Here is a 16,370-nt window from a genome sequence, read left to right on the forward strand (position 1 = left end):
TTTATTTTCAATAAAATTTCAAAAACAAGAAATTTGAAAGATAAAGAACTTGTAATTTCCCCATTATCTGTGAAATGCAAAATTAAAAAAATAATTGTTACACAAAATGCCAAATTTAGACATCACATATTAGGCTGCTCAGTTTCTTTATGGGAAATTATTCTCTTAATGTCCTCATTTCCTCAGAAAAGGTAAAGTGATCCAAATAAAATGGTGAGTCATTAGAAATGAAATCTAATAGGAAGTCAGTTATAAGGAATATTTTTCTCATGGTTTGGATTTCAGTGTTTGCTTTCATAATAAGAATCAAATGTTTTCTTTCATAATAATCTCATAAAAGCCAAAAACTACAAGGCAAGATTATAATGTTTTCAATTTTCAGAATAATAACGACTACAAAATATTAATGTGCTCGTGCCCTATAACCACCCCACCCCACTCCACCCCACCAACTCCCAGTCCTCCTCGAGGAAATAAAGCTGAAAGATGAGTAATGCTGTAGGGGATACTGAAAAACTGGAAAATTAAGATGATGGAATCCTATATAATAAAGAGCTAATATGCTAATTAGACCGAACAGCAGAACAACCATTCAGACAACCATCCAGACGACCTTCCGGATGACTGTCCGGACAATCTTCCAGACGAAGCCAGGGGTGCGAGGGCCGAGCCCCTTGCATGAATTTCATGCATCGGGCCTCTAGTCTATTATAATCACCCACATTATATTAAAATAATCTGTTAATTCTTTGTCAAATTAAGAACATGTGCTTCTTAAAACTATAGGTGCAATCCTGGACGGTTTTGCTCAGAGGTTAGAGCACTGGCTCACAGACCAAAGAGTCTTAGGTTCGATTCCCAATCAAGGGCACGTACCTGGGTTGCAGGCTCGATCCCCAGCCCTGGTTGGGGTTTGTGTGGGAGGCAACCAATCAATGTATCTCTCTCACATCCATGTTTCTCTCTCTCTCTCTCTCTCTCTCTCTCTCTCTCTCTCTCTCTCTCTCTCTCTCTCTCTCCTCCCTCCCTCTCTCTTCCTCCCTCTCCCTCCCTCTCTTTTACTCTCTCTAAAAACCAATGGAAAAAATATCCTCAGGTGAGGATTAACAACAAAAACTATAAGTGCAGATTTTGTAAGCCGTAAGATTCAATTATTTTTCTCTATTTTAAAAATATTTCATGGAAACACAATTTACATCAGAAAAGTATATATACTCTAAGTATATAGCTCGATGAACTTTCACAAAAACCAAAGCCAGTATGCAGAACAAGAACAGAACTTTATCAGCCTCTAGAAGCCCTCTTGTGCCCTCTGATAACCACTAACCAAGCCCCACTTCCCACCACCAAGGAAAACTCATTATGATGACATTTAATGTGCTAGATTAACAACTTAAAATACATTCTCTTGTATCTGACTTCTTTTACTTGACATTAAGTTTGAGAGATCCATCCATATTATTACATTTAGTTGTTGGTCATTCGTTCTTATTACTGTTTGGAATTCCAATAGTGTGAGAATACACCACAATCTACTATTCTACCATTGATGCATCTTTAAGTAATTTTCAGTGTTGACTATTATAAATGTTGCTGTGAATGTTTCTGTGTGAATTTGTTGGTGAACACATGAACATGCTTCTATTGGGTGTATACCTAGGAGCGAGACTGTCGATCATAGAGTATGCATATATCCAAACTCAATTTATTTTTCTACTAGCAGTGTTTGAGAGTTCTAATTATTCTACATCTGTATCAACACTCAATTTTTTCCTTGCCTTTAGTTTTGATAGTTTACGTACAGAGGGGGAAAAAAAAACACCCAGCCAACAGAAATTGATAGTTGGAACTTTGAAAAGTTGAAACTTTTCAAGCAAAATAAAAAAGGTCTTTTCAAAGTGGCAACGCCTATCTAGGAAAGAAAAAGAAACACAGATGAAGGAAAGAAGTCAGCTACTGTAGGCTATCTACCTATAGAAACAGGTTCTCTGACAAAGTCTACATGTGTTTTATTCTGAGAAGAAATATAGAAAAAGAAGAAAAAAATAAAGAAAGAAAAGGAACACACCAAAGAGTCCTACCCCCTATGGAGGCAAACTATAATCTGCAATGAGAATATTATCCAGAACAAAATTGCATGCAGATTTCAGAGATTGAAATGATTTATAAAGTGGGCTATTTTTTCTTGTTTTTAATGTCCACGTAAATATCTGCCATTTGATAGAGCCATTTGATATTGAGCAAATTCAGTATCCATCTTTTTTAGGCTATACTTAAAGATGTTTAGGGAAATGATTCTATATGAGGAATATCTACCATGTTCTTTGATAGAAATTAAATGTATAACTTCTCCAGTAAATGAGGCTTATCTATAATACATAAGATTCAAACTCAAAATATATTTGGAGAAACTTCAAGTGCTGCAATTACTTTATTTTTCCAGCAGACAATAAGCTGGGGCGGGGGCGGGGGGGAGAGTAAAAGAGAGAAAAGCCTTAAAGATGTTACCTAAGCCACTGGGTTTTTAGTTGCTAGTACAGATAAATTAACACTCAGTTGGTTAAAACAGGTAGAAATGCCTTTTAGTCTCTTATGTTTCCCTTTCTTACAATCCTCCTATAGTTCAAAGGTGCTGAATCTCAACCAAGATAAGTAAGCACACTCTTTCCATTAAAAATAGGAGGGCCTGGCATCTTAACTTTAAAACAAGTAAGAAAATGTGACGAAGTAGTACATTACTTCTTTGAATGTTAGGACATTCTTGTATGTATTAAAGATCACATTTTACCACCGATCATTTTAAGTATAATTTTCAATTTCAAAACTGTCAAACAGCCCTAGTTGGTTTGGCTCATCCGATAGAGCACTGGCCTGTGGACTGAAGAGTCCCGGGTTCGATTCCTGGTCAAGGGCACATGCCCAAGTTGCGGACTCGATTCCCAGTAGGGGGCGTGCAGGGGGCAGCTGATCCATGATTCTCTCTCATCATGGATGTTTCTATCTCTCTCTCCTCCCTTCCTCTCTGAAATAAAAAAAAAAAAAAAATTATTTTAAAACTGTCATACATTTTTTTTGTTTCAAGTTTAGTAGAAATTTTATTGGCTTATTGAAAAAAGTAAGTTATTTTAGAAACAGGAAAGGTAACAAGTATCTAAGGATATGCTAATGACCTTAACTATCTGCCTTTCCCAAAGTTCCCTTCAAAAATGTCACCCATGGGAATATTTTTCATATCTAATTGCTAAAAAAAAAAAAAAAAAGCAACATTTCTTCTGAATAACTGGTATATTACGAATCTTACAAGTAATAAATACTAGTGTTTTTATAAGTCATAGTGGTTCCCCCTCTTTGGGATGATAATCAGAAATATCAAAACCAAATCTAATTTTCCTTGAGTAATTGTGCAGTAACTTAATAGTGTATACATACCATCCTTTATTGTTTTACCCTACAACCAAAAAAAAAAAAAAAAAAAGTCTACAGGCTAATTTCATTAGGAACTTAAAAAAACTATCCATATACATATAAAAAGCCAGGGGCCTCACGACCGAAACAACCAGACGGACGACCAAACAGGCTGTGTGGGGTGACTAGGCCAGCAGCGGGGACAGTGAGGGGCGACCAGGCCAGCAGGGGGGCAGTTGGGGGCGACCAGGCCAGCAGGGGGAGCAGTTGGAGGCGATCAGGCTGGCAGGCAGAGGCAGTTAGGGTGATCAGGCCAGCAGGGGGGGCAGTGAGGGGCAATTAGGCAGGCAGGCAGGTGAGCAGTTAGGAGCCAGGGGTCCCGGGCTGTGAGAGGGACATCCCCCAATGGGTCCCGGATTGGAGAGGGTGCAGGCTGGGCTGAGGAGACCCTTCCTACTTCTGTGCATGAATTTCATGCACCAAGCCTCTAGTCCTATATAATAAAAGCTTAATATGCTAAGTGTCCGGTCATCCAGTTGGCTGTTCAACCAATCAAAGCATAATATGCTAAGGCCACTCAACTGCTCGCTATGATGTTCACTGACCACCAGGGGGCAGGTGCTCTGACAGGTAGGTTAGTTTGCTGCTGGAGTCCAGCCGATTGGGACTGAGCAAGAGGGGCTGGACACACTCTGAAGCCCTTCCGCAGTCCCTCCCCAGCTGGTCAACCTCTCACATCCCTCCCTAGCCCTGATCTTGCACCAGTGGGGTCCCTCAGCCTGGCTATTTTTTCCTATCACTTCACATTATTATTTTTTTTTTAACAATTTCTTAAGTGATTTCTTCCTCAGTACTTCAACTGTCCTTTCGTTCTTTTCTTTTTCTTTTTCATGGATGCCATGTTCTTTGGAAGCTTGTTTAGACCAAGTTAATGGCCTTTTAGGCTTTTTCCACATGAATAGTTCACTTTTTGAATAATAAGAATTATATGTGACAGGGGAAGCCATCAGGATTTTAGAGATGCTTAGGTGGGGCATGACCAAAAAAAGGTTCAGAACAATGCTTTAGATGGTGATCCTCAAGCTTTAATTTGCATTAGAATCACCTGACATGCTAGTAAAAACACAAGCTGCAGGACCCCACCTCTTGTTTTCAGTCAGTAGTTCTGGGGTAATGCTTGGGAATTTGCATTTCTAACAAATTCCCAGGTGATGTTGATGCTGCTTGTCTGGGAATCATACTTTGAGAAAGTGCTGCCTAAATGCACTTATTACACATCTAAACGAGTACTTAACTAAACAGTTTATAATTTTAAAAAAAGATTTTATAGTTTGGAACATTCTACCCCAAAACATTGAGAATCACAGAAATGATATAAGCCAATGCTATCAAAGCTTTGAAAACAAAAGTGCCAGTATTTAAATCAATACAAATTTTACTGGAACACAATCAAGTAAAATGCTAATAAGAGCCTTAACAATGATAAGTAATCTATAATTCAAATGCAAAAATAACTAATTTGTTCCAAAATACTTACTCAACATTGCTTATGATCACGACAACTGGAAATTGTACAAATGCCAAACAACTAGAAAATAATCATTCAAGCTACAGCAGACTAAGTGGAATGTTAACCGATCATAAAAATAATGAAAAATGAAGCCTATCATATTAAACATGGAAAAGTGAAAACTAAGTATTTAAATGAAAAAAGCAGAACAAAAAACTGATCACAACATATGTTTACTGACAAAAATCACAAGTAGCTTCAAGACATGCAATATTTATTTAAGATAAAGAATGAGATATTTCAGACACAATATTTTATGATATTCTAAAGTAGTTAAAAATTTTTATAGAATATTTTAAAGTAGTCTCTGGTCTATAGATTATGATGACCATCTAACTTATTAAAAATTACATTTAACATTTATGAAGTAAATATTTTTTAAAACATCAAAAGTAAAAAAAAAAGTGGCTAAGAAAACTTATTTAAAGTTCTCCAATAGTACTTCTTTAAAACTGTAGACTGAAGAAGGAAAACTTAATTTACTATCTTGGGCAGAGCTAGTAAAATTTTTTAAACCAAATGTGCAGAGTGGTAAAAGCAACAGAAATTATAATTAGAAAAAAAGCAAACAAACCTGGAAACCAGAATCTAATAATAATCTTGGAAAACTCAACTGAAAAAATTAATCAAATTATGTGAAAAAAATGACTGTTAGAAATAGCAACTTTTATAGTGTATAACTTACTGTTTTGATTCATTGTGACAAACTTCCAAAGTCGGATCATTATAAATAAAAGCAGCTTCTAAATCATTGATCCTTACTCGGTATATTCTACACTGTTTGCTGTTCAACTTGATTCTATTCAAGTTTGCAACTGTGGGAAATATAGTCAGTTCCACAAATCCCTGTAAAGATAAATAGTAATTTCATTATAATTAAGATTGGTATGTTTTAGAACATATTTCTTTGATTTCACACAGTACATTCCATAATCACAAATAGCTATATACATACAAGTGTTCTCCAAGTATCTTCATTTCAAACATGTCCTAGTGACTGAGTGGATATAAATTATGTATGCTTTATCATCCTGGTGGTTCACATTCACTACCAGTGAAAATTAGACCATCTGCTAGGAAAAAAGTAAAAGGACTCACAAATGTAATAATTTCTAATTATTCAAATGCACTTAAATGTAATAATTTCTAATTATTCAAATGTACTCTCAAATGTAATAATTTCTAATTATTCAAATGTACTCTCAAATGTAATAATTTCTAATTATTCAAATGTACTCTCAAATGTAATAATTTCTAATCAGACTGGAACCCAAACAAAGAAGGAAAAAAGAATGACAAGAGCAGAAAAAGAATCAAAACCATGTCAGTAAATGAAAAAACATGTCCCTCCCCAAAAATAGGATTAAAAAAAAAACCCTACATCAATGAAGCTAACAAGTATGAGTCACTACTCATGAGAGGTAAATCAGAAATGTGAAGAGGCAAGAGCTACAAGGGATACTCAGTTAAGTAGAGAAAATCTGTTGCTGCCTCTTAGAGCAGCAGATACTTCAAGATGCTGGATGAGTTCCAACCAAGTAGACCCAGAGACCATACACATGTAGTTCTACCACGTTAGCTGTGTGGTGAGCAATCTATCTGAAAAACGTACCTAAGACATGAGAGACAGCTAAATACACTGACTGGCCACCACCCTCTTGTGTTCAATCAATTGGAAAAGACAAACGAATGAAACATGGAATATCTGTCCAGTAAGTTAAATAAATATCGTAGGGTTGAACCCTGATATTCTCAAACACAAAATACGGGAGGGCATAAAGTAGTAACATTTCAGGGGCTGCAAAGTGAACAGAAAAATATCAGAGGCTGCAACAGGAATAGCTAAGATGAAATGTAGGCAGAAAACATAGAAGGCCAGATTATAACAATTATAATGGCTACTGTTTAATGAGCAGTACTATACACCAGATATTATAATACTTTTCTATGTTCTAATTCCAATAACAACTTTAAAAGGACTATGTTATACATTTATAGATAACAGTTTAGAAATTATACAAATGGAAAATTGATATTCAAATCCACTTCTAAGTGATTCCAGTTGATTTCCATCCATTATGCCATGTCTCTCAGTGTAAAGCTTTTAAAATACATGCAAGAATTTTTAGATAACATCCAACTCAACTGCTCAAAAACCTAGAGATCCAGTAGCTTTTTTCCCTCCTTCCAAAATAAGAGAAGAGCCATACATCCTTAAACTAAACCATCTGGACAGATCTATGTGAAAGCAAATGAGAACAGAAAGAGCAAATGCAAAAATATTGTTGAAGTCTCTGTGTTTAAAGGTGTAAACTGTGAGCAATTGTAGGAAAGAAGACCAAAACCCCTTAATTAGCCCATCAGCAATGCACTTACCAATCTACACAAATCAGTTTGGATCAGTTGAAAGACAGCAAGCAGAACCAAGATAATGTCAAAAGTAAACCAGAAAAGATTATGGAAAGTGCTGTCAACAACTAGCTATATGGGTGAGACATAAGAACAGGATTTGGTTAACAGTAAACTAAACTAAGTTTAACAGTAGTAAAATAGTGAATGATGTGTATTTCGTGAAGATAAGGAAAGCCCCGTCTCCTTGAATTATCAGGTCTCTGACACCACCTAGAGCCCTAACCTGTACCTGCCTGCAATGCTCAGTCCCATTGATTGGCATCCTTAGCAGCTGGTGTAACTGTAAACTCCCAGGTCATCTAACATCTCGCTCACTCTCATCTCTTCCTTGCTCCTTGCTCTCTCCCCACCTCACAGCTGACCATCCTCCTAGAGTCCCTACCCTACTTTAAGTAACCTCTCCTGTTGCCATTCAACCTTTTCAAAAAATCCTTCTCTACCTTCTAGCCTTACATGAAACATCTCTTGAATCCCCCTTGACAAGAAGCTACCTTTTCTTTCATTCACTATAAATTAGAGGAGGGGAAAACAGGAAACCTAGTTTCCACTGCTACTCCTGAACCATTTACAGATTTTAGAGCATGCAGTAAATGAGCAAGGGTAGTATAGTGTCACTGTCAAATTAAATGTACATGTTCTGGAGACAGACTGCCTGCATTCAAATCCCAGCTCCACCACTAATTAAGTGTATGATCTTGGGCTAAGGTACTCTAGCTCTCTGTGCCTCAGTTTCCTCATCTGTAAAACAGAGACACCTCATCTCTCTGATGCTGACACTCTCTACCTTTTAGTGTTATTATGACAATGGAGTAATTTAATACATAGAAAGCACTTAAAATCATAGCTGGCATTTAATATATGCCCATTATTCTTTTTTACTTCTTTTCCTTTGTGTTTATGCCATACAAGTTATATCATCTTCCCAAATTCCCCAACATTCACTGAAGGCTCAGACTCTCCCTTTCTAATCCATCTCTGCCATCACTCTTAAGTTACCTGACTGAAGGTATAACTGATCCATTGAGTAACACAGCTTCAAAATTCCTTGACTTCAATTCCTATGATCTTCACTTCCATTAAGGGACAACAATCAAGATCACACTCTTGAAGACACCTCGTCTCTCTGATGCTGACATTTTAAACCACAATGCCTACAAATTTCTATCCTTTTGCCCTTATTATTTCTCTCCCAGTCTTCCTGTTCAGCCACATTAAATTCTCCTGCTCCTTAATCTCCTCCAGTTTCTCACTACAATCCTTCTAGGGCTACTTTCTTCTCCATTCTCCCAAGATTCTTAACTTCAACCACCTATCAATTATCTTCCCCCTCTATTACACGTACCAATTATTCCCTCCTGTTTAAGAATGATTCTTCTACTAGTGGTAATCCTCCGTAGTATCTTCAGAAATCCTGCTCTATTAACTGCAATCTCCCCTCCATATAGAATTCCCCCCCTCCCCCGCCTACAAACATGTTCAAGTTTCACATATCTTGCTTTTAAAATCTTGAAATCTACATCAAGCTCAAATGAATTAATATTTGCCCTTTTCCTAGATTTATTATATCTTGTTTCTAAACTGACACTAATCCCTGGATTCCCAAACCATACTCTATTAGTCAGACTAGAAGTCTTTGGAGGTCAAGTATTAAAGGCAATCATGGCTCAAGTCTATCTCAGAGTAGGACTACTGCTATTTTCCCAGTCCCAGAACATACAGTACATACTTCAGTACTTGGCAAATCCTCATATTCATTCTTGGACCAAGGAATGAAGATTACTTTAGGTCTAAAACACCACTGGACCACTCGTTTCACTTCCCTAAGGTAGTAAATCAAAGCAACTAAACATGCCTGGGGAACTGCAGAGATTAGTGCCACCAGAGATTTGAAAGATGCCTACTACATCTTTTTTTTTTTTTAATATATTTTATTGATTTTTTACAGAGAGGAAGAGAGAGGGATAGAGAGTTAGAAACATCGATGAGAGAGAAACATCGATCAGCTGCCTCTTGCACACCCCCTACTGGGGATGTGCCTGCAACCAAGGTACATGCCCTTGACTGGAATCGAACCTGGGACCCTTGAGTCCGCAGGCCGACGCTCTATCCACTGAGCCAAACTGGTTTTGGCTGAAAGATGCCTACTACATCTTCATTTAACTCAATTATTTGGCCAATACAAGTCAAGTAGTTTTTGGAGAATGATAATGAAGTATCACAAACTTGCCAACCATGTTTGCAGATAGAGAATTTTTTTTAATATATTTTATTGACTTTTTTACAGAGAGGAAGGGAGAGGGATAAAGAGTTGGAAACATCAATCAGCTGCTTACTGCACACCCCCTACTGGGGATGTGCCTGCAAGCAAGGTACATGCCCTTGACCGGAATTGAACCTGGGACCCTTCAGTCCGCAGGCCGATGCTCTATCCAGAGCCAAACCGGTTAGGGCCAGATGGAAAATTTTTACTGCAGGAAATCAGCACAGCTTTTGGTAACTAGTGGTGCAGCTAATTATCAAGCAAATGCTCTCCCACCCCCAATTCTTACCCCCTCCCCCCAAAAAAATCAGAGGCAAGTTGCCTCCAAGATAGAAGAAGCCCTTCACTGTCACCTAGCAATTAATATCAACTCTCCGTCTCAAACATATTCCAAAAGTCCCTTAGTTGCAGGATAGTCCATAGAGAGTTACACTGATTTTTAACAACATTATGCTAACTGGACCTGGAGAGAAAGGAATAACAAGTTCTCTTAATGCCTCAATAAAAAAAATACAGATGGCAGAGGATAAGAGTTAAATCACATGAAAGTTCAGGGACTTGTCACATCAATGAAGCTTCTAAGGTTCCAGTGGTCTGAGGCATATAAAAACAGACCTAAAGTGAAAGAGAAGTTGCTTCATTTTGCACTGTCCACTGAGAGGGGGAAAAAGAGAAATGAAACATGGTGGGTTTCTTCAGATTCTGGGCATACTGCTTCCTAGATAACCAATTAGGCTTACAGAAGGGTCCAAGGTAAGAAAGGGTTCAAGCAGGCTGTGGTTCAAGCTGCCACCTTATGACTCAGCATATCCAATAGACATCTGGCTTCCAATAGAATGATGGTGCACATTCCAGGGAGTGTGGGCATGACCTCTTCTGCCAATAACTATTTTCCATTTGCAAAGCAACTACTGGTTTACTACTAGAACCTGCAGCAGAGACTGAACACATGACCATGGGACTCCCAAAGACTATGTTACCTGAAATGACCATCATGAACTGAGTACAGTATGAAGCTCTGAAGAATAAAACTGGACATGTGCAGCAGCTTTTTACTTTTAACAGAAACAACACATCTGGACTAGGCCAAGTAGATTTATAAAGCACAAACAGCATGAACATGTGACTCAGAATCCAATGGGACTTGCTCCCACTGCTTCTCCACCTCTCCCTCATTCCACACATAGAGCCTCATGGAGAGTTCCCCGTGTTCAAGCAGAATAGGACCAAGCACAAGTCTGAATTATAAATAATTCTAGCACCAATGAAGTGTGACCCTGAAAGACAATGCAAAGAAAATCCTACAGTGGAAAGAACATGGGGGAAAAAACACACATCTGGTTGTACATTCTTTGTAGCAGTAGAGATGACCCCAAGTACATGTCTACACTGATCCACAGGCAGTTAGATACTCACAGGTTGGCTGGCAGATCAGGGACATGTAAAGAACAAGATTAAAACACTGAAAATTATAAAATGGTGAGAGAAGTTAAGTATAAGAATAGATTTCTCGCCAAAACCGGTTTGGCTCAGTGGATAGAGCGTTGGCCTGCGGACTCAAGGGTCCCGGGTTCGATTCCAGTCAAGGGCATGTACCTTGGTTGCGGGCACATCCCCAGTAGGGGTTGTGCAGGAGGCAGCTGATCGATGTTTCTCTCTCCTCGATGTTTCTAACTCTCTATCCCTCTCTCTTCCTCTCTGTAAAAACTCAATAAAATATATTTAAAAAAAAAAAAAAAAGAATAGATTTCTTAGACTAGGGATAAGAAGAAAATATTCATGTTGTTATCACATAAATGACCATCAGAGGGCACCCATTGCAGAAGGAGCCCTCAAAAATCAATTGGCAATGCCCTAGCCCAGTGGTCAGCAAACTGCGGCTCGCGAGCCACTTGTGGCTCTTTGGCCCCTTGAGTGTGGCTCTTCCACAAAATACCACAGGAATTGAGGTTCTAGGTGAGTCTATTTTGAAGAAGTTTAAGTTTAAAAAATTTGGCTCTCAAAAGAAATTTCAATCGTTGTACTGTTGATATTTGGCTCTGTTGACTAATGAGTTTGCCGACCAATGCCCTAGGGTCTAGCCAGTTTGGCTCAGTGGATAGAGCGTCGGCCTGCGGACTAAAGGGTCCTAGGTTCGAGTCTGGCCAAGGGCACATGCCAGGGTTGTGAGCTCGATCTCCCCCAGTAGGGGGCATGCAGGAGGCAGCCAATCAATGATTCTCTCTCATCATTGATGTTTCTCTCTATCTCTCTCCCTTCCTCTCTGAAATCAATAAAAAAATATTTTAAAAAAAATCAACTGTCAAGATCATCTTTCCCTGCCCACCTTGCTCAATATACAAAGTGGTCATGGTGGCAAGAATGGAGGCTGTGCATGAGTCTAATGACATGGTCTTCCTCCCACCATGGCACTGCTGAGTGCCACCTCCCAGTAGCAGAAGATGATATTAAGCTTCTAATATGGGACCTTCCCAGAAAGGACCAGTCACTTGGTAGAAAAATAACATTAGAGAGTATGTATCATAGAGGGGGGACAGTGATTTGTCCTTATAAGAACAGACACTTATTCTAGATTTTCCTTCCCTAACTACAATATACAATTAACCCTTAAACAACTCAGGGGTTAGGGGCACCAACCAACCAGTCAAAAATCCATGTATCACTTAAGTCAGCCCTCTGCATCTGCAGATTTCGAACTGCAGATGAAAAATACAGTTGACCCCTGAACAACATGCCAGTCCACTTATACACAGAAACCCACATGAGTGGACCCACACAGTTTAAACCTATGTTTCAATATCCCGTACATACTTTCAATCAAGGATATAGGGAAGTGTGGCAATGGACTCTTAAAACACACAAAATTTATTGGTTTTGTGCTGTGCTCTACCATTCAGAAGAAGCTGGCATGATCCATTACTAAAGGCTCAGTTATAGCAACAATTGAAAGGCCTCTAACAGGATGCTGTCTTAAGCTAGTGGACAATATACAGGGTCACTTCTTCACAGCTCAAACAGAGCTGGGAACCAAGGGGTAAAAGTGAGAGTGACTATTTTCACTATTGCACCAAAAAGGCCACTGGAAGGATTTTTGCTTCCTGTCTTTGTGACCTTGGGTTCAATGTGTTCAGAGATCCTAGTGGTCAAGGGAGAAATGCATCCACCAGGGCACATAGTCCTGGTTCCATTAAACTGGAAGCTGAGACCGTCCCTTGACCACTTCAGGCTCCTTATACCACTGAACCAAGAGGCAGAGAAAGAGGTTACTGCACTGGCTGGAATGACTAATCCCAATTAATTATCAAACAGGAATTGAGGTTCCGCTATACCATAGAACAAAAATTACATGTGGAATCCAGGACATTCACCAGATTGCCTCTTAGCTCTCACTTGACCAATAATCCTACTCAATGGAAAACTGTAACAACTCAAACACAGAACAAGCAAGGATGCAGATCCTACAGGAATGAAGTTCTAGATCAGACCAAAAGAAATGCTAGCAAAAGGAAAGGGGGAAATGGAGTGGGTGGAGGAATAAGGAAATTGTGTATATCAACTTTCGCCTTGACACCAATGAGAGAAAGCAAGACTGTAGCCATTAGGTTCCACATTCTTTTACCCAGTTTTCTTTCCACTACCTACATTAAAACAGTAACTTCTTATCTAGACTCCCTAATTCTTGTATCTTCCCTACCCAATTCATACAACACATCTAAAGTATCCTTCCATAAGATACAAGGTAAAGAATCATATGCCAGGAATACTGAAAAAGAAATTCCTTAAATGAGGAAATTGGACCTAATGAATCTTTAAGGATCCTTATAAATCCAAGATTCTATGACTCTTCTGAAAATATGACATTTTAAAATCTATACAGCTCACCTTAAGTAAGTTGGAGAGGAAAGTTCATGCATACCTCAGAGAACACGAACTCTCACTACGATTTTGGTCTATTTAATACAGGTTCCCCTGAGAGAGAAAATTAAGTTCTTGGGTTGTCAAGGACTTTCCTAGAATGGAAACATATCCGAAATCTATACATCTAAATGGCGGGCGGGTTACTAGATTTCAAACACCTGATCTAAAATTTCATTAGCCTCCAATGTCACATAAACCAGGTCAGCCAAGAATCAAAAAACAAAACTGGGCCCTAGCGGGTTTGGCTCAGTGGGTAGAGCATTGCACTGCAGACTGGAAGGTCCTGGGTTTGATTCAGTCAAGGGCACAGGTTCGGGTTCGGGCTCCACGCCCCAGTAGGGGGCGTGCAGGAGGCAACCGATCAATGATACTCTCATCATTCATGTTTCTTTCTCTCTCTCTCCCTCTCTGAAATGAATAAAAATATATATTTAAAAAAAAAAAAAAACTGGCCTCTTAGCAGCCAAGTTAAGCCAGTGTGTACTCTGGTGGAGTTGTTACTACTTACAATTGTTGATAATATACTTACCACAACAGATTTTCTCTGGAAGTTTATGTTGTTGATGCAGACGACCTGATGGGTTGTATATTAAAAAAAATACAAAAATAAAATAAGATATGTCTATTATTAAAATGAAGCATAATTCTATCTAAGTATAAGCAAAGACTATGTTCTCAGCAGCTCAAAAATCACTTTATCTTTCATTTTTAAATACTACAAATTTGGATAACTTGCTTTTCAATTTAGCAACAGCCATGAAAATAAACTTCTTTGGACAAATGCAGTTTTGCATGTTAAGAAAGAAGGTTTATTAACCTGCAGGGGGCATTAAATCTGTTGAATTAACTGTCGGGCAAAGCATTTCGCCCTACAAATAGCATTTCCGTCACAGAGCGTGGGTTCCCGGTTTCCCACTAGGTTTCCCAAGCCCAAGTCAGTTTCAAGCAAACAAAAACTAGAACTGATGAAAGCACAACCCAGAAGAGGAAAGGGCGATGGAAAAAATACTTATAATTTATATGGCCTGGGACTTTCAAAGCCCTTGTCTCCTTTCTTCCTGTTCATTCTGGCGGGCTCTAAGCCGGTCGGCGGCATGAAGCGATCCCGCGGAGCAGGGCTTCCCGGCTTCCCCGAGGGCGGCGGGCATTACCCGGCGCCGGCACCGCCTGCTCCCGCTCCCCGCAGTCACGGCCCCGGGCCGGGCTCCCCCGGCGCCCACGTCCGGCCCCGCCGCCGCCGCCGCCGCCGCCAACTCGCTCCCCAATGTAGGATCCCTTCAGCCGCCCTCGCCAAGCTCGGGTCATGGAGATGCTCCACTCAGCCACCGCTCAACATCGCCGCCACTCGACATCCTGCCTGTCACCTGTGACCTCCGACGTCAGCGGAAGTGCGACGGCGCCGGACGTTTTGGCGAGTGGGCGGGGCTTGCGCGATACTGTCGGGTTCTGTATTTGCCATTCAGTGTGTATTTAGTGAATGAGAGCTGCTCAAGCTTAGGAAAGCGAACACAAATACTTATAGTGTAAAACAACAACAACAACAACAAATAGTTATAGTGTGAGTTGAGAAGAGCAGGAAGGAAAAGAAGGGGCATTTAAATTTTAGAGGACCGAAGGCCTAGCGCATGCGCATTGAGAAGTGTGGGGCCAGGTTTGAGATGAGCCAGGGCCTGAGGACTAGGAACTGGGGAGTCTGAAGCCAGGAGGGCTGTGCCTCTGGTTTGCTGTGAGCAGACACCATCAACTCACTGGGCCCCTAGAGATTTAAGTTGTTATAAAATATGTAATTCGACCCGAGATACTCTGACTCAAACCCCAGAGCCCTCACTAGGCACTGCTGACTCAGTATCTTAAAAAAATAGAACAAAAGATCCACACAGATGCAGAAAAATTTGTTGAAAGACAGGAAAGATGCTTTTGAAGCATCGCATCTACGTTTCATATGCGTGAGAATAAAAACTTTGTAAATTTCAGTAACAGTTAAGTCTTGGTTGTGAATTACCTATTAATATTATTTTTAACCTTGGACCAGATTTAACTTTGGCCTACCCCCTCCAACTGTCCCCATGATACGTTCATTAGTCAAGATTAATTTGAGATTTGGTTTAAATGAAAGCAAATTAGGAAAGTAAAGCTATAAAAAATGTTATCAAGCATTACAAAATCAACTAGATATTGCAGTTTTCTAGTGAGTATTACTTGTGTCTGTTTCTCTGTTATAGGATTGTTGGCAGAGGTGAGAATGGCACTGTTAGACCAGTTGTCGGCAAACTCATTAGTCAACAGAGCCAAATATCAACAGTACAATTGAAATTTCTCTTGAGAGCCAAATTTTTTAAACTTAAACTTCTTCTAACGCCACTTCTTCAAAATAGACTCGCCCAGGCCGTGGTATTTTGTGGAAGAGCCACACTCAAGGGGCCAAAGAGCCGCATGTGGCTCGCAAGCCGCAGTTTGCCGACCACGGGGCTAGACCAATGGGGTCAGACCAGACCTGGGTTCAGCAACCTTCATACTTTGAGTTCTGGCTAGGAAAGAATTCAGAGTCAAGATGCAAACTATAAGAGAACATTTATTTAGAAAATCACAGAGGTAGAAGTAATTTGTAAAAGAAATGGACTTAGGAAACAAGTTATAGAGGCAAAGGCTGGGCCCTGGGAGCTTAGAAGTGTGGAAGGTAAAGGTGATGCACCTGAGGGGAGGAGGGAAGGGAAGACGCCCATTCTCCAGGAGTGGAGAGGGAGCTGGGTCCTATGTCCTAAGGATTTTAAGGGTGGAGGTTTTAGCAGAGGCCCCAAGGGAAGA

General features: G+C 39.7%; 1 protein-coding gene across 1 annotated transcript in view; it reads right to left on the minus strand.

Moving 5' to 3' along the window:
* The window catches only part of TAF2 (TATA-box binding protein associated factor 2), a 72,890-nt gene extending 57,960 nt beyond the window's left edge, over window positions 1–14,930 (minus strand). The window contains exons 1-3 of the mRNA XM_008143365.3: window positions 14,579–14,930; window positions 14,095–14,149; window positions 5,661–5,821 (exon numbers count right to left, since the gene is read on the minus strand). Coding sequence (XP_008141587.1) covers window positions 5,661–5,821; window positions 14,095–14,149; window positions 14,579–14,661 — 299 coding nt within the window. The 5' untranslated portion in view covers window positions 14,662–14,930. The remainder of the gene's footprint in view (window positions 1–5,660; window positions 5,822–14,094; window positions 14,150–14,578) is intronic.
* Between the last annotated feature and the right edge of the window lie 1,440 nt (window positions 14,931–16,370).

The sequence above is a fragment of the Eptesicus fuscus genome, chromosome 19 (genome assembly GCF_027574615.1).
Source record: "Eptesicus fuscus isolate TK198812 chromosome 19, DD_ASM_mEF_20220401, whole genome shotgun sequence".
Classification (NCBI taxonomy): Eukaryota; Metazoa; Chordata; class Mammalia; order Chiroptera; family Vespertilionidae; genus Eptesicus; species Eptesicus fuscus.